At 51.4% G+C, this 26,443-nt stretch overlaps 1 protein-coding gene across 1 annotated transcript in view; it reads right to left on the bottom strand.

Annotated features, from left to right (window-relative positions):
* Col23a1 (collagen type XXIII alpha 1 chain) overlaps nucleotides 1–26,443 on the bottom strand; it is a 287,380-nt gene that overhangs the window by 30,424 nt on the left and 230,513 nt on the right. The window contains exons 5-8 of the mRNA XM_051167672.1: nucleotides 25,461–25,487; nucleotides 7,143–7,169; nucleotides 3,724–3,750; nucleotides 1,918–1,944 (exon numbers count right to left, since the gene is read on the bottom strand). Coding sequence (XP_051023629.1) covers nucleotides 1,918–1,944; nucleotides 3,724–3,750; nucleotides 7,143–7,169; nucleotides 25,461–25,487 — 108 coding nt within the window. The remainder of the gene's footprint in view (nucleotides 1–1,917; nucleotides 1,945–3,723; nucleotides 3,751–7,142; nucleotides 7,170–25,460; nucleotides 25,488–26,443) is intronic.

Below are 26,443 nucleotides of genomic sequence, written 5' to 3'. Positions count from 1 at the left end.
ACGGAGATTGTACCCACGATGATCTCTACTTATAAAGCCTGCGTTGAGCCGTGGGAAAACCATCTAGATGGCAAACAGGTGGCATGGTCAGAAAAGCAGGAGGGGACTGTAAAAATCACAAAGCAAAGCCACCTAACCCAACCCAGAAAAAGGCAGCTTGTGGCTGGACACGCGGAACGAATTTGCGACAGAACAGAAAATAGAAATCGATGGAACAGAATGGAATGAAACAGAACAGAATGGAATAGAATAGGATAGGATAGCATGCAGTAGATGTGGTGTTGGGTCCATCTGGTGGTGTTCCTAACGGGTGTGACAGTGCTCGCTTTCTACCCCTTGGAAAGCTGCTCCCAGAGGCCTCTCTTAGAGCCCAGTGCCAAATGGGAGAACATATGTGGCTGCTTCCCAGATGAGTGGGGACAGTCCCATCAACAATAACCATGTGAGGGGGTCATCACATGACCCCCAGGACACTCAGCCTGCAACCACAAGAGGGGCCTTAGCTAACTCTGGGGACCCTGAGTGATAGGTAGGAATTGTCCATTTAAGTCACTAAACCGTCCTGTGTGGAGGAGTCAGTTCCCAGCTGCCTGGAACACCACAACAGGAGGCAGGTTATCCCTGGGAAGGCTAGGAGCCTTGGAAGAAATGTTTTATTTGGTAAACCTGGGACCTGAGGGATCCTGGTCCTTGTAGGCTGGGCAACCCTATTGGGAAGAGTAATCGTCACTAATCCCATCTGAAATCAGTGTTTTGCCCAGCAGCCACAGAGTGAGGGAGCATCCTTTCTTTGCCTTCAGAGAAATCTCACCACCTCTGTGGCCTGGGGGTCCTGACCTCTGTCAACGGTCCAACAAGGGTCAGCTCTGTCCATCGAAACCTGGCCTGTTTCATCCCCCTGCCCGCTGAAGCTCTCGTTATCACAGCAAACACCCTGTGATGTGGGCCCTCGCTGTGGTCATTCCTGGGGGCTCTGAGCCTTGAAGTCACAGAGCTGGGTCTTGCCCAGCTTGACCACAAAGCCCCGGCTTGTGTGCTCTGCCCTCTGGCCCTCCCGCTCTTCATCCACCAGAGACAGGGTTTTCTGGGTCCAAGCAGCTCACTCATTCTCCACCCAATCCCACCCCTGGCAGAGTCTTGGTGTGGGTGAGTGATCCTTGCACTGAAGTGTTCTTGGGTCCATAACCTTCCATGTAACCCAGTCTTTCTCTGGACAGCTAATATCTACCTCTCAATCTCTGCCCGGCTTCTCTGCCAAGATCATTCTGAAAATAGTGAAGACACCTTTTTAGGGCCACTTCAGTGTTCCTCTGCCCAGAACCACCCAAGCTTCAGTCCAAGCACTTCTGGGTTCCTGGACCCAGGGGCACAGGTGGGCTGGAGGTGACCCATGCCAAGTGCTGCTGTCAGCTGCTGACGTTTATGGGGTTATAATGACTCTTTGCAGCACTTGTCATGGGAGTGGTGGTGGTGGCACAGCTGTCACCCGTTCATGGTTGAAGGGCCTGAGTCTTAGGGAAAAGTGACTTGTCAAGGCCACAGGGCTTGGAGGTGACAGGGCTGAGCTCTGGGTCAGAACTGCTGACGTCAGGGACTTCACTTTTCCTGAGTGCCAGCTGTCTTGTGGGATGGTCAGTGTGTGGTTGGGACCAGGGATAACCCCACTGTTTGGTCTCCGTGGTGATAAGCCTGGTAACAAGGATGCTTGCCAGATAACTGGCATCTGAGTGGGTGGTGAGGGTACCTGGGGGCTTGCACAGGGTGGATGAAGGTAGAGAAGAAAGGCTGCCTCACCTGCCTTCTCTGGGATAAGCTGTGGTGAGCTGGGACCCCTGAAGAAATGCTAGAAATACCTTATTAGAATAATATTAAACAAACCATGTGTAGTGGATGAGGGAGGTGGTGCTCCATTCTTACCCGCGGGCCAAAGTCTCCCGGTGCGCCCTGAGAACCAAACACAGGGAAAAGAAAGGCTACTGATTTTGTTATTTCTCCACATTTTCTCTTGAGCATTCACTCTGTGCTTGGAGTAGATTCTAATGCAAACAACAGATGGGCTTTATTTTAGATCTCCATTCCCAATGAGGACACAGACACTGTGTAGCCTGTGGGATGGCTGCTTGCATTGTGTCCTCTCACAGTTCCTGAACGCTGGACTGATGAAAAATACTAAAGCCATGAGCCAGGTGTGGTGGCACATGCCTTTAATCCCAGCACTTGGGAGGCAGAGGCAGGGTAATCTCTGTGAGTTCGAGGCCAGCCTGGTCTACAAAGCGAGTCCAGGACAGCCAAGGTTACACAGAGAAACCCTGTCTCAAAAAACCAAAACCAAAACAAACAAACAAAAAGCCATGAGTGCTGATACAGTGGGTTATTTAGCAATAGACATAAAGGTGACTGCATCTATTGGTCTCAAAGCTCCAGAGTTGTTTCTGTGGCTTTGGCAGCATCGGGACTGGCCCAGAAGGCAGCCATGAGACTGTGAAGCCAGCTGCACCAGTGCCTCATGCACCCACCAGCAAAGACCATTCAGACAGTGACCTCGTGAGCTCCTCCCACAGATGGAAAAACTGAGGCCCTTGCAGCTGGGCGGCTTGCCAATGCCACATAGCAGTAGGGCTGTGATACCAAAAGGAAGCTCTGCGCCATCATGCCCCATGTCTTTCAATGGCTTTCTCAGCCCTGCTGGCAGCTAGGGTACCGTTCAGCTTGTCCCTGAGAGGCCACATCATCCAGGCATAGCTGCCTGTGACCTCTGAGGCCAGCCCAGTCACTCTGAGCTCTGCTCTGGTCCCTCTTCCTCCTGAGCTCACCATATGTCCACACAGACCAATTTTTTCCCTTCCAAGGACCTTGGCAGGTCTTCTGATAATGCCAAGAGGGCCAATGCCCCGAGCTGTCCGATCTCATTCCAGAAGCATACATATAGTCCCTTCAAGGGTAATGGCCCTGCCGGGTGGTGGTGACACACACCTTTAATCCCTGCACTCTGGAGGCAGAGGCAGGGAAGTCTCTGTGAGTTCGAGGCCAGCCTGGTCTACAAAGCAAGTCCAGGATAGCCAAGGCTACACAGAGAGACCCTGTCTCGAAAAACAAAAACAAAAAAGTAATGGCTCTTTGGAGTCTAGGCTCTATCTGTCAGTGAATGAGCCATTCACTGATCTTTCTATGCATCTGTCTTACCAACTCAGTCATCCTTCTGCCCATCTACCTACACCCCATCCATCCATCCATCCACCCATCCATCCATCCATCCATCCACCCATCCATCCATCCATCCACCCATCCATCCACCCATCCATCCATCCATCCATCCATCCATCCATCCATCTATCCATCCATCCACTTATTTCATGAGGGCTGGCAAGACATCCTTCTGCCATTTGTGTCCCTAAAGGTATGCCTTCCCCACAGAGAGCACCATCAATCACTGCTCATGCTCCAAGTCCCCCAGCACACTGCTCACTGCAGAGACTTGCCTTGTGATATGCTTGGAGGCCCCGTTCCAGATCCAACCCTCCCAGCATGTGGTCATGAGCTTGTGGCCATTTTTAGAGATACACATTGACATGACTTGCTGCATTCTACAGATGGGCAATTGGAGGCTCAGGAGGTGGGATGGGGTTGGGGCGTTGACTTGCTCAGAAACTGAGGGTTGGAGTTGGCTGCTGGCATCCGTCATCAGCGCACAGTATCTGGTCAGCAGCATCCAGCTGTACTTACCTTTTCCCCTTTGGGGCCTGGGAGTCCCTAGAGAAGGAAGATAGAGAAAGAAGAGCTGGGAGGGAGGCAAGCTAGGCTGGCTCTGCTTCTGCCTGACTCATGGCTGTGAGGGTGAAGGGACGTGTGGGGCTAGCAGAGCTGTGGGCATCTGAGGGGAACACTACACAGGCCTGCCTTGCTGCCTCCTGGAAGCTCCTCACCTGCCCTCAGCATGATGGTGATGAGGGTTTGGGGGTCAGCAGCAAGGGTCCACAGGTACTCTCTGAGCAGGAAAAGGACACATACACTAGTTTTCCTGCCTAGAGGGCACACATATTCCACTCTTTGTCTCTGCTGGGGAGAAGGGATGGAGCTGCCATCCAGTGTCTAGAATATTTGCCTTTAAGTTCGAGGCTCCATCCATCTATCCTTCAGTGGGCCCTCAGGCCCCCAAGCTCAGACAGACGCAGGGTGGACCCGGCCAGGATGAGCGAGGCACGCAGGACCCTCAGGCTGCACCAGGCAGCAGCGAGCCACGAGCCACCGACCCAGGGGCGGCGCGGCAACAACCCACGCACCGGGCGCACCCACCCGGAAGCGACGCAGGGCCCACCCACGCACAGGCAGGCAGGCACGCAGGGGCGGACACGCCCAGCGACCCAGCGACCCAGCGACCCAGCCACCCAGCGACCCAGCCAGCCAGCCAGCCAGCCAGCGAGCCAGCCACCCAGCGACGCAGCCACCCAGCGACCCAGGCACCCAGCGACCCAGCCACCCAGCCACCCAGCGACCCAGCCACCAGCCACCCAGCGACCCAGCCACCCAGCCACCCAGCGACCCACCCAGCCCCCAGCGACCCAGCCACCCAGCCACCCAGCGACCCAGCCACCCAGCCACGCAGCGACCCAGCCACCCAGCGACCCAGCCACCAGCCACGCAGCGACCCAGCCACCCAGCGACCCAGCCACCCAGCCACGCAGCGACCCAGCCACCCAGCGACCCAGCGACCCAGGCACCCAGCGACCCAGCCACCCAGCCACCCAGCGACCCAGCCACCCAGCCACGCAGCGACCCAGCCACCCAGACCCAGCGACCCAGGCACCAGCGACGCAGCCACCCAGCGACCCAGGCACCCAGCGCCCAGCCACCCAGCCACCCAGCGACCCAGCCACCCAGCCACCCAGCGACCCAGCCACCCAGCCACCCAGCGACCCAGCCACCCAGCCACGCAGCGACCCAGCCACCCAGCGACCCAGCCACCCAGCCACGCAGCGACCCAGCCACCCAGCGACCCAGCGACCCAGGCACCCAGCGACCCAGCCCCCAGCCACCCAGCGACCCAGCCACCCAGCCACGCAGCGACCAGCCACCCAGCGACCCAGCGACCCAGGCACCCAGCGACGCAGCCACCCAGCGACCCAGGCACCCCGCGACCCAGCACCCAGCCACCCAGCGACCCAGCCACCCAGCCACCAGCGACCCAGCCACCCAGCCACCCAGCGACCCAGCCACCCAGCCACGCAGCGACCCAGCCACCCAGCGACCCAGCCACCCGCCACCCAGCGACCCAGCCACCCAGCCACCCAGCGACCCAGCCACCCAGCCACGCAGCGACCCAGCCACCCAGCGACCCAGCGACCCAGGCACCCAGCGACCCAGCCACCCAGCCACCCAGCGACCCAGCCACCCAGCCACCCAGCGACCCAGCCACCCAGCCACCCAGCGACCCAGCCACCAGCCACCCAGCGACCAGCGACCCAGCCAGCCAGCGACCCAGCCAGCCAGGCAGCCAGCCAGCCAGAGCCAGCCACCCGCCACCCAGCGACCCAGCCACCCAGCGACCCAGCCACCCAGCCACCCAGCCACCCAGCGACCCAGCCACCCAGCCACCCAGCGACCCAGCCACCCAGCGACGCAGCCACCCAGCGACCAGCCACCCAGCCACCCAGCCAGCCAGCCCCGCAGCCACCCCCAGCCACCCAGCGACCCAGCGAGCGAGCCACGCAGCGACCCAGCCACCCAGCGACCCAGCCAGCCAGCCAGCCAGCCAGCCAGAGAGCCAGCCACGCAGCGACCCAGCCACCCAGCGACCCAGCGAGCCAGCCACGCAGCGACCCAGCCACCCCAGCCACGCAGCGACCCAGCCACCCAGCCACGCAGCGACCCAGCGACGCAGCCACCCAGCGACCAGGCACCCAGCGACCCAGCCACCCAGCCACCCAGCGACCCAGCCACCCAGCCACCCAGCGACCCAGCCACCCCAGCCACCCAGCGACCCAGCCACCCAGCCACCCAGCGACCCAGCCACCCAGCCACCCAGCGACCCAGCCACCCAGCCACCCAGCGACCCAGCCACCCAGCCACGCAGCGACCCAGCCACCCAGCCACCCAGCGACAGCCACCCACCACGCCAGCGACCCAGCCAGCCAGGCAGCCAGCCAGCCGAGAGCCAGCCACCCAGCCACCCAGCGACCCAGCCACCCAGCGACCCAGCCACCCATCCACCCAGCCACCCAGCCCTCCACCCAGCCACCCAGCGACCCAGCCACCCAGCGACCAGCCACCCAGCGACCCAGCCACCCATCGACTCATCCACCCATCTACCAGCCACCCAGCACCCATCCATCCATCCACGCAGCACCAGCCACCCCACCCATCACCATCCATCCATCCATATATCCATCCACTCATCTACCCATCCACCCATCCACTCATCTACCCATCCACCCATCCACTCATCTACCCATCCACCCATCCACCCATCTACCCATCCACCCATCCACTCATCTACCCATCCACCCATCTACCCATCTACCCATCCACCCATCTACCCATCCACCACCCATCCAGGCACTCATTTATCCACTTATCTACCCACCTATCTGGCCTTCCAACCACCCACTCATCTGCTCACCCATCCATTGATCCATCCATCTACCACCCACCTACCATCACACCTATCTGCCTACTTGTTCACCCACACCCAGTTATTTATTTAGCTTTGCTTATATTTCCCTGTGCACGTTGCTTATCTGCTGAGGATGCCTGTGGAACATGGACTCCTGGAACAGGTATTGAGAACTTCTCAGCCTCATGCCATTATGGACGTCTTGGGAATACGTTAGGCATTCTGTGTCTAGGGCCTACTGGGAGGGACTTGTAGGCTTTGAAGGCTGACTAAACACTGCGAACTATGTTGCCCATGGTTCTCCATAACTCCACAACATCCCCTATGAGAAGATGCTTAAAGGCAAAAAGGTGAAAGGGCATCTCCATGGTTACTCAGCAGATGGATCTGAACACACATGACAAATGGCTTTGTCTTGCTATCCTATAGCTGCTGAGCTCACTTTCCAATAACTCAAGGTGTCCCATGGTCACTCCATGCCTACAGTAACAGCTCTACCCAAGGACCATCTAGTATTGTTGTGGTCACTTACTGGTTTGCCATCCAGACCCAGGGGTCCCTGGAACATGAGAGAGAGATAGAGAGCAAAGGTTACATACAGGAACATTCTTTCTATACCTTAGGACCCCTGTGCATTATTTAGTGAGAAGAAAGCATGGCCTGTCCTGAACCCTGAGGTCAGGGTACACACCATGTGGCCAGGGTAGGGAGTGGGGGAAGGGCATCTGTGTGTAGTCAGCCACTCAGAATTCCTTCCCCTGATAACAGATCCCCAGCTCTTCTCAAAAGCCCTTCCCATCACTAGGGTGGGACTATTCAGGGTTGTCAATGTGACAGATGCAGGCCTGGCATGCCAGCTGAGCCGTAAGCATTATGTCTCAATGTCTTCAATGGTACTTTCAAGGGGAAAGAGGTCTCTTTCCTCCCAGTGGGATTGAACCTGGGGTTCCTTGGTCACCCCCGCACCCCCACGTGGCTTGAGAGAGAGCCACAGAGAGGAAAGCAGAGCTGAGAGTCTGAGAGAAAAGCAGAGTTGAGGGCTTGAAGCTGTAGTTGCTCAGTGGGCCTTCACACTTCTGTTTTCTATGTTTCTCTTAAGCCAGCATGACACTTAGACTAGAAAATTCTGGAAGGCTGAACATAATCAGACATATGACAGGAGCAGTAAGGGCTGGGAGAAGCTTCCGGGGCCAGGGCTGAGAGTGGGTATCTTAGGACTACCAGGCCTCTCTGGTGCCTGCAGAGGGCCACTGACCCTAAGGGTCACCTGTCTACTGAACAAGTCTCACCAATCTCCCTATAGGGACAGATGGGTACAACATGTGGAGATGCCATGGACCAGGGCTGTTTGGTCTCTGCAAGTCCTGACCTCCTCACTACTGTTCCCTCATCCCCACATGTACTTCACTCTTTTTTTTTTTTTTTTTAAAGAAACATTTCAGTTTAACATATACTTCACCTTTGACCCCAGGAGCATTGCCTGCAGCCTCACCCTTCAGAGTCTTTGCACATACTGTCCTCCTGCCTGGCTCACCGTTCTTTTCTCTGAACATCTTTAGCTTGGTTACCTCCTCTTTCATGAAACCTTCCAGGTTTCTCTGCATCTTAGAGTCAGGTTTTCTGTCCCTGTTCCTTGTAATACAGTCTGATGGTTGCATGTGACACAGGGTTAATGTGCGTTCTATGTAAGTGTCTACGACAGCCAACAAGAAAGTGGCCTCCTGTGGCTCTTGAGCACAGGAGTGAGGCCTGAGTTGGAGCATGTGGCCAGGGAACGCTTTGGTCAAACATTCCTCATCAGAAAACCTGAGCTTAGCCAGGAGGTGGTGGCACATAGCTGTAACCCCAGCACTCGGGAGGCAGAGCCAGGTGGACCTCTGAGTTCGAGGCTAGCCTGGTCTACAGAGTGAGTTCCAGGACAGCCAGGGCTGCGTAGAGAAACGCAAGGCTGTCTTGAAAAGCCAAAACCAAAACCAAAACCAAACCAAAACCAAAACCAAAACCAAAAAACTCCCAAAAACCAAAACTAAAAAAACCCCAAACCCCTAAACCAACAAAAACAAAACAAAAAACAAACAAACACCTCCCCCAAACCAACCAACCAACAACCAACCAAACAAACAAACAAAAAACCCAAACCCCAAAACTCTCAAAACAAAAATAAAAAAATTGGGTTCTAGGTTGCACCTGTAGTTCAGTTGGTAGAATGCTTGCCTGGTGTGCAGAAAGCTCTGGGTTGTCAATCCCCAGCACCACATAAAACCCAGGCACACCTGTAATCCTAGCCTTCAGAAAGTGGAGGCAGGAAGATCCATAAATTCAAAGTCATCTTCAACTTCATAGTGAGTTCAAGGCCAGCCTGAGCTACACCAGATCCTGTCTCAAACTCTGAAACGTCAAGTGGCAACATGACGGCCAGCGAGTGGACTCTTCCACGTGCTTCATGCTCACAGTCAGTTAGCGTATCTCATTTACAGCCGGCCCGGGCATCAGGAGTATTTGACCTGTCAGGGGTTTTGTGTTAGACTTGGGTCCCATCCCTACTCATCCTTGCACTTCACACATATTCAAACACATGTTGAGGATCCTTCATCCAAAAGGCTTGGAACACGTGCATTTCGGGATATCTGCATTTACATAATGAGATATTTTGGAGATAGACCCAAGTGCGGACATGAAATGCATTTTTGTTTCATTTACATATTATCCCCATGTCTTGAAGGTAATTTTGTTAATGATTCTGTTTGCTAAGCACAATGTCACATGGTGGAATTTTCTAATTGAGGTTTTATGCCAGCACTCCAAAAGTTTTGGATTTTGAAGCACTTTAGAGTTTCAGATGAGGGGTGTCAACCTGTCACACGGGAGAGGAAGGAGAAATGGGACAGATAATGAGTGAGTCCTGGCAGTGCTGAGCCAAGAAGGGGCAGGTTCAGCTTTGGGTTGGGGGTAGTAGAAATGGTTAGGGAGAGCTTCCTAGGGGAAATATACTTGGAGACTTGGATCTGATGTGGATGTGGTGAATGTGAGGGGAGGTAGGCAGTGTGGGCAGAGAGGAGCTCCATTAAAGTTGACCCACAGCCATGACCCTCATCTCTCACGAGGCCTGGGTAGAGCTGTGTCCCTAGGCCTCTGACTCAGTCTCCCTTTCGGGTGAGCGGTTGGGCCTCAGGGAATGCTGGGTAAAGGGCAGTTACTGGGAGTCAGTGGCACTGAGGAGTGCCTCAGAAGTAGGTAGGGGAAGGAACATCCTATTTTTGGGGGTGGTGGTGGTTGATACAGGTTTCTCTGTGTAGCCCTGGGTGTCCTGGAACTTACTCTGGAGACCGGGCTGGCTCCGAATTCAGAGATCCATCTGCACTTGCCTCCCAAGTGCTGGAATTAAAGGTATGTACCACCACTGCTGGCTGAACATCCTGCTTTGTAGTCAGATGGACCCACCTGACTTGATAACATGCTCCGATGTCCCTTCTGTCCTGGAGGAGGATGGGTGTGGAAAGAGGAGGGCTGAGTTGATCTGAGCTGTGAAACTTTCTAGGATGGAACTACCTATCTCTCCTGTACCTTTCTCAGCCTGATGCCCCATGATCTACTATCCTGTAGACTCGTCCATGGAGAGAGATTCTGTGGTCCGGTAAGTTTGAGAAACATTTGGTTTCACTCTGTGAGGCAGGTTTCTTTCCCATAAGCCATGTCCAGGTAATTTTCTAGCTTGTGGGTTTCTGAGTGGCAGTGTTCCCAGGCTCATGGGTGCCCCCTGACCTCCCATCTCAGGGCCTGGCCGAGACTTAGCATAATAACCCAGGTATGAGGTTATATGGACTATTTACAAAGTAGGCATTTCCATGGGCTGGAAGAGGGCTTAAGTCTGGCTCTGTATGCTTGTGTGGTGTGTGTGTGTGTGTGTGTGTGTGTGTGTGTGTGTGTGTGTGTGTGAGGGGGAATGGAGGGAGGGAGGGAGAGAGAGGGAGGGAGGGAAGAAGGGAGAGAGAGAGAGAGAGAGAGAGAGAGAGAGAGAGAGCACCTTAGGGAAGGCTAGGGGAATGGTCTGCCTAAGGTAGACTGGATGCATGCTTTTGGTCTCTTGGGGTTGGTATCTCTCCCATCAAGGCAACCTACCCCTGCCCTAAAAAAATGGGGAATCAACCATTAGCTACCCTGCCCTGCAAGAAACACCAAAGAGAAAAGTAGCTGAGGTCAGGGACTTGAGCCTCGTTGGGCCTGGATTCAAATTCCTCCTCTGACCCACGCTACCCTGCCTCTGGGAACCCTCTCCTGCCTGATCAAAGCCACAGGATCCACCAGAGCTTTTCATCACCTTCCGCCCTCCATGAAACCCCACAGCTGGTTACAAGTCTCAGTTCTGCTTGAAGTCACTTTTCCTCAAGGAGATCAGCTGGCTCCCGGATCTTGCCGGATGATTCAAGAAGCAAATAAAAGGACAGGCTGCACATGAATCGAGAGCAAAGCCTCAGGGCAGCCTCAGTCTCCTGCCTCACTCAGTGACTGGGATGTTCCAGGCCTTGATCTTCTCTGTAAGGTGGGAGACACGCTATTCTCTCTCTCTCTGTCTCTGTCTCTCTGTTTTTTTTAAAGACAGGGTTTCTCTGTATAGTCTTGACTGTCCTAGACTCACTTTGTAGACCATGCTGGCCTGGAACTCACAGTGATCTGCCTGCCTCTGCCTCCTGAGTGCTCGCCCACCCTGCTCTTTCAAGTGACAACGTCAAATTGAGCCCCAGGTCAGCTTCCTTTTTCCTTCCTTTCCCAGATCAACTCAAGACAGGGGACAGCCACAGGCTAGCTGACACAGAACTGGTGTCTGAATTAGGCCCAGCAGAGGCAGTGGTGGGAGTGACCTTTATGAGGCTTTTTGAGTGGGTATCACCTACTGACTTTTTTTTTTTTTTTTTTTTGAGACAAGGTTTGACACTGTAGCCCTGGCTGGCCTAGAACCCACTATGTAGACCAGGTTGGCTTCAAACGCACAGAGATCCAGTTTCCTTTGCCCCAAAATGCAAAGACAAACGTGGACCACTGTTCTTTTAACAAAAATTATTTGGGGCTAGAGAGATGGCTCAGTGGTTAAGAGCATATGCTACTTTTCGGGAGGTTCAGCGTTCAATTCCCACAACCACAAGATGGCTCACAACTATCTCTGAGATCTGGTGCCCTCTTCTGGCATTCAGGTGTACATGTAGGTGGAATGTATTCTGTGTACATTATAAATAAATACATCATTTTCTTCTTTTTTTTTTAAAGAGTATTTGCTGCTGTTACAGGGGATCTGATTTGGTTCCCAGAAACTACATAATGCCTCCATGGGCACCAGGAAGGCACACAGTGCACATACATACCCGCAGGCAAAAACATAAATAAATAAATACAAGGTCTATTTATTCAAAATGATTTAATGATTTAACTATTTGCTTCTCTGTGTAGCCTTGGCTGTCCTGGAACTCACTCTGTAGACCAGGCTGGCCTCGAACTCACAGAGATCCACCTGCCTCTGCCTCCTCAGTGCTGAAATTAAAGGCGTGCGCCACCACCACCCAGTCAATTTATTTATTCTTTTAAACTATGTGTATCCATGCCAGCAGAGGCCAGAAGAGGACCTGGAGTCCTTGAAGCTGGAGTTACAGGGAATGGATCTTTCCCTCAGCGCCCCAGTGGGTCTCTCCTAAGCAGGGGTCCATGCAGCCATCTCTTGAAACTGAGAACAAGCAGGGCAGGAGGTTTCTGACATAGTAAGTCTGGGTTGTGGGGTCTGGAGGGTCCATTCCTGGGCCCAAGAGCTGTGGGAGTCGCCTGCTTCATGTTGGGGATGTTAAGGGCTGGCTCTGATGCTTTCTGCTGCCCTCCACCCAGGCAAGGATAAAGGCAGTGGTGAGGGAGATTATCTGAGAGTTGGTCCTTTCTAATTTGTTTTCCCCCCTTTTCTCAAGACAGGGTTTCTCTGTGTAGCCCTGGCTCTGTCCCAGAACCCACTCTATAGACCAGGCTGGCCTTGAACTCACAGATCCGCCTATCTCTGCCTCTTGAGTATTGGGATTAAAGGTGTGTGCTACTACTGCCAGGTAGTCCTTCTTAGCATTTGTTTAAGTGTGTGTGTGTGTGTGTGTGTGTGTGTGTGTGTGTGTGTGTGACCTCTTCTTTCTAGAAGAATGACAAACCTCCTATCTTGTTTCTTTTTGTCCCTACTGTCACTCACTAGCTGTTGGCAGGTCAGTGACCACCAGCCTGAGTGATGCCTGGGATGCCCTGGTGAACGCTGTCATAGACTCTCTCTCAGCTTACCGCTCTTCAGTCCTGAGTGGGCAGCAGCCAGGCCTCATCGTTCCTTTCTCTCTGAGGCTTTTCCCACCTTTTGTGTTGGCCTCTCCCGTAGAGGTCAGAGTCCAACTTCTGGGCATCACTTGACTCCTTCTACTTTGTGGGTTTTGGGGGATTGAACTCTGGTCATCATCAGGCTTGACAGCAAATGCCTTTACCCACTCTCTGTCTTACTGCGCTGCCCCCCACCCCCATTTTTGAGACAGAGCCTCCTATAGTTGGCCTTGAACTCCAGATGCTCCTGCTTCCACGCCCCCTGGCCCCCTACTCCCACTGCTAGGATTATGGGTATATATCGCTATGTCTGGATTGATTTGGGTCCTTGGCTCACCTTCCCTGAGATGGGCAGGAAGGAACCCAACCAACAAACTGGCAACGTTTAGATGCACGTAGAACCACTCCTCCCAACCAGAGCTGGGGCAGCTGTCTTGCTTTTTCACTGTAATTAATGCTGACAGATCCTGCTGGGGAAATGGAGCCTTCAAAATGCACTGGGCCAGGGCCCCTGGATGAGGGGAGTTTACCAGGATTATCAGTTCAGGGCCTAGCAATTAAGGGCCAGATGTTGACAATTCATCAAATTACAAGGCTGGTGGGGTTTGAAGTCCCAGCCGGGGAAGTGTGCATTCCTCTCTGGAGGTTCTTGTGAACCTAGTCCCAGCCTTCACTGGGGCTAGCCAGTGGGTGGGAACAGGGGTCAGCCCCCTCTAGGCAGGGCAGCCCCATATGGTTCTGACTTCTCAGGCCCGGCTGTTTGCATACACATGGCCTGCAGTTCTAGTCTGGGCTTTAACAATTCCCCCCAACTTGAGTTCCCTGACCCAGGAAAAGGGAAGAGCTGGCCTCAGTGTAGGGGTTCAGCTGTGGCTTGTGGTCTGTGCTGGTGGCCTTCTGCTCTTCCCAGAGACCCAAGGTCTGGGTGTTTGGCGGAGAAGCCTCTGTACCCCAAGACATAGCAAGCTCCAGACCCACAGGTGTGTCAAGCTGCATGTGGCTGAGGACAGCTATGAATGCAGCCCTGATATAAAACTGTAAACTTAATTAGTGTTGTTGTTGTTTTTTTGGTTTTTTTTTTTTTTTGCAATGTGTTTGTAATTTTGCAGTAGACGTTCAGGTGAGGGCTAAGTGAGATGGCTCAGAGGGTAAAGGCACTTGATGCCAAGCCTGACAACCGAAGTTCAATCCTTGAAATGCACATGGTGCAAGGAGAGGACCGATGACCTCAAACTGTCCACCTATCTCCACGAGCAGACTGTGGCATGCCTGGTCTCTCCTCTCTCTCTCTCTCTCTCTTTCCCACATACAAGCACAGGTTAAAAATTAGCTATACAGCTGATGATGATGACAAAAGCCAGAGGTTTTGTCAAGTAACAACCATGAGGTTAAAAAATAAAAACAAAACCCACCAATCACCACCACCACCATAACAACAAAAAAACCCCTCAACCCAAACCAGATTAGCAGCCATGTTGAAAAAAACAAAACCTCTGACAGTTCAGGTCACTATGCAGAGTTTGGAATTGTCTTGAAAAGAAGGAAGACCTCCCAGCCCCTGGGACATGGTCCAGCTTGCTCACAATTGTACTGCCTTCTCACAGGCACAGCCCCAGGGCCCTCGCTCCACTCTTTCCTTATGTTTCACATCCGCTGGCTGCCTGGGAGAGTGACCTGCCAGCTCTGTAGGGGCATGGGTGTCCAACCCTTGGCCTAGGTCTTTTTCAGCTGGGACACTCTGAGCCATGAAAGCAGCTGGCTTCCATTTCGTGGGGGAGGGCTTGCTCGGTGAGCGGCCTGTGTTGGCTGGAAGCAATTACATCTATGTCCCCACCCCACCCCACGGCTGGAAGAGGTGGTTTTTAAAGGACTAAGCCTTTGAACTGATCCCAAATATCTGCTTAAATTACGTATTCACCCATTATCCGTATTTGGTGGGGAGAAACATGATTACCTTGTCAGGTATCAGGAACAATTGCCCCTCTTTGGGGAGAGAGAATAAAGGGCAGTGACTTCCAGCGGGTGTGTGAGAACTGTCTCTCTGAGGTGTTTGTGTGCCGGGAAGCGCTGGGCATAGCAGACAGGCACCAAGCAGATTGCTCTGCGTGGCTCCAAGTCCACTGTGGCTCCAGGGTCCAGTGACAAAGACAGCTCACAGGTGGTGGAGGTAGAATCCAGGACTGACACGCCTGAGGTAATGCTCCACCAAGCCCAGCTCCAGCTCTACCACCCTGAGCTGCAACATGGACCATCCTTGATCTCCATAGACAAGAGAGGCAGAAAAGTAACACTGCCAGCCAAAAAAAAAAAAAAAAGGTTGGAAACTGTATGGATCCAGAGTAAATAGCAAATTTGGATTCCCAACTTTTCTTGGAATATCAGAAAATGCTGTGAGGACTGCCCTGCCTGAACTGATCAGCATTTAGAGCCTAGTCCAGCCAGTGGCCAGGTCTGTACACTTTCTTGCTGGCATTTTTCTTCCTTCCTTTCTTTTCTTTTCTTTCTTTCTTTCTTTTTTTTTTTCAAGACAGAGTTTCTCTGTGTAACCTTGGCTGTCCTTGACTCACTTTGTAGACCAGGCTGGCCTCGAACTCACAGAGATCCACCTGCCTCTGCCTTCCAATGGCTGGGATTACAGATGTGCACCACGGTGCCCGGCATTCCTGCTGGCATTTTTCTATTTCTTATATTTATTTATATATTATTATACAAAATGTGATTATTATTTATACTAATTATATATTTATATATAAAATAAAAAATCTATATATAATTAACATGCTAATTATATACAAGTATAATTATATTATTATGATATATAAATATAATTTATATATTACATATTTTTACCCCAACCCCCTATATTATTTTCTTTAATGGCTGATGCCTGCAGGGTACCAGTGAGCTCATGAGCTCATGTTATAGGAGCTGAACTGTCTCTCTGGTCCTTCTACACTCCTGAGCACAACTCACCACCCTCCCAGACCAGCCTCCACTATCTTCCATCCCTGGTTTCCTGAACAGACAAGGAACAGAGGATGGCATGCTGGCCACGCCCCTGCTGTTCAGTTTTCCTTGGATGCCCGTGTACTTCTTTGGGATAGGGAATTGGAATGGCTGCGATGGCTCTCCTGGGACTTGGACGTCAGAGGAAGGAAGCAGATGACTTCACAATGAGGCTAGCTGTGTCACCGCTTGCTCCTCATCAGTCTGGATCTGTCTTGCGGGGGGGGGGGTCCCCCATACCTCCCATTTGCCAGCACCTACCTGGCTTTTGCTTTGTTTTGTTTTTTTCTTTTTCTTTGGGACTGGGTCTCACTTTGTAGCCCTGGCTGGTCTAGGATTCACTATGTAGACCAGGCTGGCCTCAGACTCAGAGATCTGCCTGCCTAGTGCTGAGATTAAAGGTCTTTACTAGTCACAGTTCTGCCCTAAGAAAGGGTCTCATATAGCTCAGGCTGGCTTTGAACTCCTTATGTAGACCAGGATGACCCCTGAACTCTTGGTCCTCTTTCTCCACCTCTTGAGTGCTGGGATTATTGGTGGGCATTGTCATGCCTGGGTTTCCACCCCCCACCCCTGGAGACAGGGCTTCTCTGTGTAGCTCTGGCTGTCCTGGAACTTGCTCTGTAGACCAGGCTGGCCTCAAACTCAGAGATCTGCTTGCCTTTGTCTCCTGAGTATTGGGGTTAAAGGCATGCACCATCACTGCCTAGCTTTCATACCTGTTTTTTTCCTCTCTTGGTTTTTCGAGACAGGATTTCTCTGTGTAGCCTTTGCTGTCCTGGACTCACTTTGTAGACCAGGCTGGCCTTGAACTCACAGCAATCCGCCTGCCTCTGTCTCTACCACATCCGGCTTTCATGCTTGTTGTTGTTGTTGTTTTTTTAAAGATTTATTTATTTATTATGTTCTGCTTGCATGTACACCTGCACGCCAGAAGAGGACACCCGATCTCACTATAGATGGTTGTGAGCCACCATGTGGTTGCTGGTAATTGAACTCAGGACCTCTTAACCTCTGAGCCAGCCATCTCTCCAGCCCTCATGCCTGTGTTTTTAAAAAGCGGTGCAGGAAGGATCTCTATGGAAGCCAAGGCTTTGTTTATATTAGGCAAACACTCTACCAAGGGAGCCACACCCTCAGCCCTCCTACTTGAGTTTTTGTTTTTATGTCACCTCCATTCCTTGAAGCAGCACCCCTGATCCCCATCTCGGGTTTACAGGTGCTCACAGCTACTAAGCCCTCTTGGCACTGACCACAGTCTAACGGGAAGCTGGTGCTTAGGTGCATTGTGGGTCTTTCTCTTGATTAGTCACAGGCTCTGAGGAACTGAGGACCCTTGGATGCATTTCTTGCTACTACGTCAGAAGTGCCAAAGTGCCCTGAGCTGAGAACACAATAAACCTCTGTTGAACAAAGTTTATGACACGACTGTGATTCCAAGAACAAACATCCGTTTTTTCCCACCAGCACCTGTGTCTGAACTATGAGCACTAGAGGGCGCCCTTGATCTGCTATCTGCTGGTCTGGCTTGGGAGGCAAAGTCAGGACACTCCGTGCTTAGGATGCTCACCCAGACAAAGCTCGCTAGCCTCAAGGGCTCCCCTTGCTGGCCTGGGTGACCATAAAGTGACAGGAACTCATTCACTGAACCCAGCGTGAATGCCAGGCTACTTGGATCTCCTAATTGCTACTGGAGATGTAAGAAGTGTAATCTCTGCGGGGCTGGGATATGCCTGAGGTCACACAGTCTACGGGGACCCAAAGCGCAGTCTTTCTCAAGTCACGGGAGCTTCAGGAACAGCTTCCTACCCACACATGTGCCTTCTCTCCATCTTTTCCTGGCAACCAGCAAACTGAGGGCCCACCCTCCTCACTGTGCTGTTTTCTCTTCCAGAGTGAAATGTGGACTGGAGGTGCCCCAGCACCAGGAAGATACAGAAACGGGAGGGTGTGTGGCCCTTGGAAGCTGAGCACAGGAGACAAAGCTCAGGGCTCCCCGGCTTTGTGGTCACTTCCCTTCCTTCGGCAGCCTCACACGGGGCGTTCTGAAGAGACTGAGGAATGGAGAGTTTGGCCCAGACAGTGGTACCTGTTTCGTTCTGCCTCAGGGGAGGGGGCCGGGGAGGAAGCCAGTGTGGAGGCCCTCTTCTGTAAGCCCAGATGGCTCTGTCTTTGAGGTTCCAATCTGGGGGCCATTATGGGGGACTCAGGAAGTGTGGTTTCACCCCCCTCCTCACTTTGCCTAGAATCTGGGGGGCTGAGAGCCGCCCTTCAGGGGTCAGATGAGAGCGAGCCAGAGGATGTTAGAATTTTAAAAAGCACATGAATTTGGGGGTATTACAGATGAATCGTTTAACTAATTGCATTTTTACAATCAAAGCTGTTTTTGAACTAGGAGAGTGTAAGGAAGCATATGAGTGTGTAGCGTTCCTGGTTCCTTTTTGTTACTTGATTAATTCCAAACAGAGTTATTCACTTCAAAATTGGTCCCAGGCTGGGGCCCTGTCTCGCAGACCACATTTCAGCCCCGAGCTTATACTGTCCTCTGGGACCTTGGCTGTCGATGCCCCATGACTGATGTTGGAGACTTTGCAGGTCTTGCCTCCCTGGGCTCTGTGAGTTTAACCAGACGGAGGCCTGTGGTTGGTGGTGCTCAGTCCCTGGAGATGCCTGAGTGAGGGTTTCTGATTCTAGTGGGATCTGCCTCATGCCCCGTGAAGATCTGATTCCTCTTTTAAAGCCTTTTATTGTATCCATTTATTGTGTGTTGTGTGGGTGAGAGCACCATGGTGCTTGTTTAAAGGTCAGAGGACAACTCTCAGGAGCCAGTTTTCTACTTCCACCATGTGGGTCCTGGAGATTGAACTCAGTGGTTAGGCTTGGCGGCAAGCACCTTTAGCGGCTGAGCCATAGAGCCGGCCCCAGATCCAACCTTAAGACTTTTACCCAGCAACTCCTCTATCTCAGTTTTCAATTCTATCTTTGTTAATAAAGTACTGCAGATGCCCCCTGGTGAGTCACCCCTCCCCCTTCCTCCTGCCTCTGCCCTGAAGCCAGGATGCTTTAAAAATATGTGGTGGGAGAAAACATTGCTCAAAAAGCATCAGAAGTGCTTCAGGAGGCTGGAGGTACAACTCAGTGGAAGATTACCTAATGTGCAATTAAAATCTATTTTCAACCCCTAGTATTGCCAAACACACACACACACACACACACACACACACACACACACACACACTGGCAGGAAGACCAGGAGGTCAAGGTCATCCTGGCTATTCAGGAAATTCTAGGCCAGCCTGGGCTATATGGAGTACGTGTATGCACATGATTAAATAACTAAAACAGGACTCTAACTGTGAAATTCATACATGGCTCATATATCTTTATACACTGACCCCAAAGGTAATCTTATTTTATATTTATAATTTATTTTTTGGTGTTTTGAGATAGAGAATCATAGCCCATGCTGGCCTGGAATTCTCCATGTAGAATCAGAAACCCTCACACAGGCATCTGTGTAGTAAGTAAAAGGCATGCTATCAAGCCTCCTATTTAAGAGATATCCAAACAACTTTAACATATAAAAGCTGATTGATTCACCAAAATTCTGGAATACCATGCCTGGGACTCAGAACTTCCCTCTGCTGATCAGTGCAAGATCACTGCTGGTTTCTGGCTGCTCTGTTCAGTTTCAAACTCTATACCTGCAATTCCAGTGTAAACCACTAGGTGACAGGCCAACACAAACTTTAACAAACAGGTCAGGTCTCTGGAATAAAAGGTCTGACTCCTAGCCAGACCTTTAATTCAGCACTAGGGAGGCAGAGTCAGGTATGGGTCTCTGTGAGCTCAAGACCAGCTTGATCTACAGAATGAGTTTCAGGACAGCCAGGGCTACCCAGTGAAACCTTGTCTAGAAAAACAAAAACAATAACAATAACAAAACCAAAAACAAAACAAAACAAAAAAAAAGACTACTAGTCAAAGTACACCCTAAATTTAAACAAGAGGATACATATAGACATATATTTAAAAACTTATCATATTGAAATAAATTGAAAGTATGATAATACCCAGAGTTGGCTAGACTCTGGAGGGACATGCAGCATTTGAGCTCTGTTGGTGGCATTGTAAATGAGAGCAGCCTCCCGGAGGGCAATTTGGCAATGCACATCAAAAGCCTTAAACATGTGCAAACCCTTTGGTGCAACAATGCGACTTATAGACATGTATTGTATGGAGATAATCACAGAAACAAGCCTTTACTTACTCCCAGGATGTTGATGGTAAGGATGAAAAATTGTCCTTATAAATAATATAACTTAGAGATTGGCCAAAATAAAACTCTATATGCAATCAGATGGTATGTAGCCATTACATCCTATAACGGTTTTTAATGACGTGGGAGCGCCTCGTGATATATCAAGTGAAAGAGAGGGGCATGTCCTTATAGCCTTGTTTTTATAGTGGAAGTACAGGAACAGAGCTGCACATAAAAATGCTAGAAGAACAAATGAAAATAGTGAGATTTATTGTCTGTGGGTGGTAGGAGGAAGGACGATTGCTTTTTTATTCTTTTTTTTTTTCTTGGTGCCTTTCTCTATTTTCCAAACGTTTTACAATGGACGTGACATGCATTTATTGCAACCATAAGGTTCTGTTAACAAGCCCTTAGGGGCACAAAGGACAGACAGCCTCTGTTTAGGAAGAGTGTGGGGACAGTGACCCTGGAGCCCTGTCAGCTCTGACCCTCTTGAGTCTGTAACCTGCCTCACAGATGTGGGTGGCCCCTGTTGCCCCCTGTCCCTTAGCCACTCCTACTGGCTACACATATGGACCTGGTTTTAGGTGCGGTGGGGGGCAGGGAGAGACCAAATGAATGGAGAGAGCCACGCCAGGGCTCCCACCACAGCCCGCCTCTTTGCTTCATCTTTTCTTGTTCCCCGCCCCCCACCCCCCACTAGGAACTGTTGAGATTCTGGGCTAATGGGAAAAAGAAAATTCTCCCTGGTCCTGCAGTTTACCAACAAAATGAACAGAGCTCCTAAGATTTCCTCAAACAAAAAGCATCAACACTAAAACCCAGCAGCAAAACAGCTGTTCCTAAAACTGACCAATCTCAACTATCCAAATGCTTGGGTGAGTGCTGAGCAATTAGAGGGATTTCCTCATTTATTTCCCCATTTCATTTTTATTCCATCTAATTATTTATGTGTTTATATATATATATATATATATATTTTTTTTTTTACGCAAGTCTGTGTGTATATGTGTAGGCACACACGACACAGTGTGTGTGTGTGTAGTTAGTACGTGCTCTAGCTTTGTGGAGTTGGCTCTCTCAGCCCACCTTTTGCATGGATTCTGGGAACCGGATGCTGTCAGTCAGCTTTGCACGGCAAGCGCCTTTACCCACTGAGCCATATTGCTGGCCCTTCTTCTCCATTCTAAAAAATATTTATGCATTTAAGTTGTTTTTTAGATTTATTTTAAGTACATGAGACTTTTGTCTGCATGTATGTATGGATGCCTGACGCCTGTGGCAATCAGAAGACGGCACTGAATCCCATGCACCTGGAGTTACATGGTCGTGAGCCACCATGTGCATTCTGGGAACCAAACCTGGGCCCTCAGCAAGACCAACAAGCGCTCTTAACTGCTGAGCCGTTGCATTAGGCTGTGTTCATTTATTTTTGAGACAGGGTTTCATGTAGCCCAGGCTAACCTCAACCTTAGTATTGTAGCTAAAGATGACTTTGACCTCCTCTTCTTCCTCCTCTTGTACGTCAGCGCTCCGAGTTTGTGAGGTGTGAGGTACTGAACCCAGAACTTTATGCACGCTATGTGAGCACTCTACCAACCAAGCTCTACCCTCACCCTGAAAGTTTTACCCTGGAGGGCTTCGAAGGTGGGTTGGTAGGCAAAGTACTTGCTGGGCAAGTGTGAAGACCTGAGTTTAGGTCTGCAACACACAGGTAAAAGCCATATAGTTTCTGGGTCAGACAAGCCAGCCAAAATGGTGAGCTCCAGGTTCAGTGAGAGATCCTGACTCAAAAATAAGTCTCAAGAAGAGACTTGATACCCTATGAGCATATACAGGGGGAGGAAATCCCCCTCAGTCACAGTCATAGGGGAGGGGAGTAAGGGGAAAATGGGAGGGAGGGAGGATACAAGGGAGGGGATAACCATTGAGATGTAATATGAATAAATTAATAAAATATATTTAAAAAAATAAGTCTCTTTTTTGGTGGGGTGGGTAGGTGGGGATAGGACTGATAGGGGAACACAATTGAAATTCATCTCCAGCTCCACGTGCTCACGCAGGACAAGTGCACCTGTGCAGGTGTGTGAGCACACATGAGCTTTATGTTGGGCTGGGGCTCAGTGGTACAGCAGCTGCCTATGATACACGAAGCCCTGGGTTCAATCCCCCAGCACCACATAAAAATTACCTGTAAATCTGTCATTGTTCATACACAAACACGCTTACATAGTAGTGATCTATTCCAAACACACATGTCATGTACAACATTGGCAGTTGCGCTGACCCCTACCAGGAGCCATTGGTAACTGACCCCAGGCTGAGGGCCTGGCTGAAGCACTTCTGTTTCCATAGGCCAAGCCTTGAACTTCAATCCTACAGGTGAAAGTAGGCCATGCACTCTAGCCTCTCCCTAACTGGGCTGCTTTCTCTCTGGCAGCCCGGACCCCCTCCTCATATAGGTCGCAGGAAAAGGACAGCCCATGTGGCAGGACCAGATCCAGGACCAGACCCACATGCTTAGGGCATACAGCTGGGTGAGCAGCCTTGCTCCTGGCATTGGTGACAGGAATGCCCTGTGCTCAGCAGTGGGCCAGCTCAGTAGTGAGATGTAGAAAGGGGCCCGTCTACCAGCTGGCAGAAGGCGATCATGGCCTCTGATGTCAGCTTTCTAAAGGGTCTTATGGGTTCCCTCATCACTCATTGGACCCAGCTTGTCTCAGTGACCTGAGTTGCTGTTTCAAGAACTCAGGGTGGTTGCTTCAGGCCTGCAAACAGGAAATGAGGATATCTGACCTGCTGGGCCTTCACTGACCTCTTTCCTTGAGAATTACCTGTATCAGGACACAGGAACCCTTGAGATCCTAGCACACACATCTTTATTCCTCCCCCCCCCCCATCCCAGAATTTACAGATCCTCTCTGTGGGCCAACTTGGAGCTAGACATCTGCCACATGCTACATTTCACATTTAATCCCCTCAGTCTCTTTGATGGCCCCATCAGATGACATTGGTTTGCTGTGACTGGCCATATCATGGATGCTCCTTATGACTCTCCCTTCACCAGAACCCCAGCTCCCTGAGGGAAGGGACTTTTGGTGACAATCTCCGCTGACAGGAAGGAGCCTGAGGTTTAGGGACACTTGCCGGGGGTGGGGTTTGCTACTCCAGGCATCTTAGCTAGCCACTGGCAGAGATGGACTCAAACCTCTGGGTTAGGCTCCTGCCATCCTCTCCCCAGCCCTAGACCTGGGAAGAAAGCAGGAGTGAGAGGTGCAGAGCGAGAGGGGGGGAGTGTGAGGGAGGAAGGGAGGGAGGGAGGAAGGGAGGGAGGGAGGGAAGGAGAGAGAGAGAGAGAGAGGGAGGAGAGGAGAGAGGAGAGAGAGAGAGAGAGAGAGGAGAGAGAGAGAGAGAGAGAGAGAGAGAGAGAGAGAGAGAGAGAGAGAGAAGAGGCCTTTTCAGGGGGCAGACCTCTTGGCAGCTGTTTAGAACAAGTCCCTGCCCCTTAGGCAGGAAAAACAATATGACTTCCATCACCAGCCAATCGCTCAGCTGCTCTCAGCCCATGGAGAGGGTTCTGCTCACCGTAAATATCTGAAACTTCCCACCCTCCGTTGGGCCTTGCACGCCAGAGAGGCTCAACTTTCAGAAGTTCACTTTATGACTTTTGCAGTGGTGTGAACGCAAAGCAAAGCAAAGCAAAGCACTGGTAGGAACAGGACTTGGAGCTTACGATCTGGCTCGCCAGGGTAGCTAACGTGCTGTGTTCAGATACTCTCGCGGGCAGTTGCAGCTCCATATCTGCTCTGCGACCCTTACTGGGTAGAGGTGCGCGCATGTGTGTGTGTGTGTGTGTGTGTGTGTGTGTGTGTGTGTGTGTTTCCTGAAGAGCCTTGACGCCATGTGCAGGAGTCAGAACGAAGGAGGCTTGGCTCCTCCCCAGTCAGGAAGAGGTTCTGGGACAGGGTAGGATCTGACCCCAGAGTGCTCTGCGGGATGTCACATTTCATGCAGAGCCCAACTGTCCTAGCCTGAGAGTCAGACTGCTTATAGAAGAAGCTGGCTTATCCACCCAGGAGACTCCAAAGGGGCCTGGATCTAGCTCAGAGTTGCTTTGGGCTCAAAATAAATGTACTCAAAAGGTCCCATCAAGTCCTGGAGTGACCCACTATGTGACCCATTTTGTACTTTATGCGGAATTGTCATTTTTTGGGTCTCCGTTAGTCTCTATTCGCACACTTTGCTTGAGGCTTTAGTTATCGCATTCACAGAGGAGGAAATTAAGGCTCAGAGAGGGTGTGTGCATTCCCTACGGTCACCCAGCTATCTCCCTGATACTCAAGGCTGCACTGTTTTCCTCAGCCTCCTGGGAGGCGGGCTCTGCCGGACAGGGGACCACACCGCCATTGCCAGCCAGTTCTGAACCAGCCGCCACTTCCCTCGTCTGCATGCTCCGACCTGAAGGCACAAAATAAACCCTTGCATCTGACAGACACCCCAAGCTCTGTTCTGCAGGTGTCACCAATTTCTTCCTCCTCCTCCTTTTTTTTTTTTTTTTTTTTTTTTTTGGCAAAATCTTACTATGTAGATCACATTGGCCTCAAACTCAATGGTAGTTCTCCTGCCTCAGCCATGTCTTACCACACCTGGCTTGGTCCCTACTTGTTCCACGCATCAGTACTTCTGGAAGCTACCGTCATCTTCCCTAACCTTGGCAAGGCAGCAGGGTCACCCTAACTTCTTGTCTTTGGTATGGTACTCATTTGGCCAAGATAGGGATAACAACCCCAAGTGCAAGCTGACTTGTCTTTTGAGGTACTCATGCCATGGTGACCAAACTGGAGCTAACCAGCTCCCCGATTCTGAAGGGTAAGATCGCAGGGAGCCCCTGCTACTAGGAAGAGGCACAGTAGTGTCTTCCATGAGGGTACGCCCCAGTCAGGGCCAGCCTCGAGGCTCAGCAGGTACGCTAGGCTGGAAGGAAAGCTGCTGCTTGGAAGCCTCTTTGCTTGGCTTAGGAGGCATCTCAAGGAAGGTCAAGAGGGGGGGGGGCTGTGGGGGAGGGCGCGGCAGGAGGGCGCTCAGAGTGCACACTGATCTTTCCACAGAAAGCAACAGCTCGGCTGCCGGCTGAGGAGCACAGGAGGAGTGAGGTGGAGCGAGACAGTTCAAGGTTCAGGAGGAGAATGTCGGATTAAGAGGAGGAGGCAGAGAGAGAGAACAAAATAAAATAAAATAAAATAAATGTCAAATTACCGGGTAGCCATCTCGTCCTGATTGCCCCTGTGGTGATTAATAAGCCATTAATAATCAGAGTTTTGGCAGAAAACCATAAGGCAATTGCTTTTAACTCTGTCCGGTCACACCCTACCCCCTGCTGTTATCTTTGTGGTTTGCAGGGTACGGACACTGCTGGTTAGTTATAGTGTACTGGTTTGGGGTGGGGGCGGAGGGGGATGACGCCAGGGCTCTGGTGGGGCAGCTTCTTCCTTCAGAGGCCACGTTGGGGGGCTTCATCAGAGCCATCAAGGCATTGCACCCACATGTGTCACCCCTATGTCCGTCCTGGCATATGACAGAGAACATGTGGTCTTATAGGGCATAAAGGAAGTGACACAACCACTATAACCAAACCAGGGGCCAAAAATCTCCTTTACACAGTAGGCGCTCAGTTCATCCTTGCTTCTACTGGGACAGGTTGAGCTGAGAAAGTTCTGGAAGCTAGAAATATGGGGGACATGTACTGCTACTGGCGGTTTCTCTGTCCCCCAGCTCAGGTCAGGCCTCATCAAGGGCACTGATGCCGGACCCAGTGCCCCATACATGGACATATGCCCCTCCCCACTCCCAAACCTCTTGCAGTGGTAGCTTAAGAATTCCTGTTTGCGTAACCCATTTAATATTTTAACAACGGAGCCAGAACAAAACCACAACTTAGCCCGCGTTTTGCATTTTCCCAAGTTTGCACGACTTAGCCTGTGTCTTTTGCATTTCCACAAGTTTGCACAAGCTGCCTCCAAGGGGCCTCAGGGAACACTCCACCAGGAAGTTCCCTTGTGGCCAAAAAACCTACACATTTTTGTCGGCCTGCCTTTTCTTTGGCTCAAAGTGATGCTACATGCACAGAGCAGCTCAGATTCCAAAGGGTGCTAGTAGGGGGTGGGGATGGGGGTGGTGGGGAGAATCTGGGAAGTAGAAGTCAGAAGCAAATGGCTCATCTAAAAAGAATTCCTCTGGAA

Source organism: Acomys russatus, chromosome 25 (assembly GCF_903995435.1).
Source record: "Acomys russatus chromosome 25, mAcoRus1.1, whole genome shotgun sequence".
Lineage (NCBI taxonomy): Eukaryota > Metazoa > Chordata > Mammalia > Rodentia > Muridae > Acomys > Acomys russatus.
The sequence above is the reverse complement of the archived record's forward strand: the minus strand, read 5'-3'. Positions and strand labels throughout refer to the sequence as shown.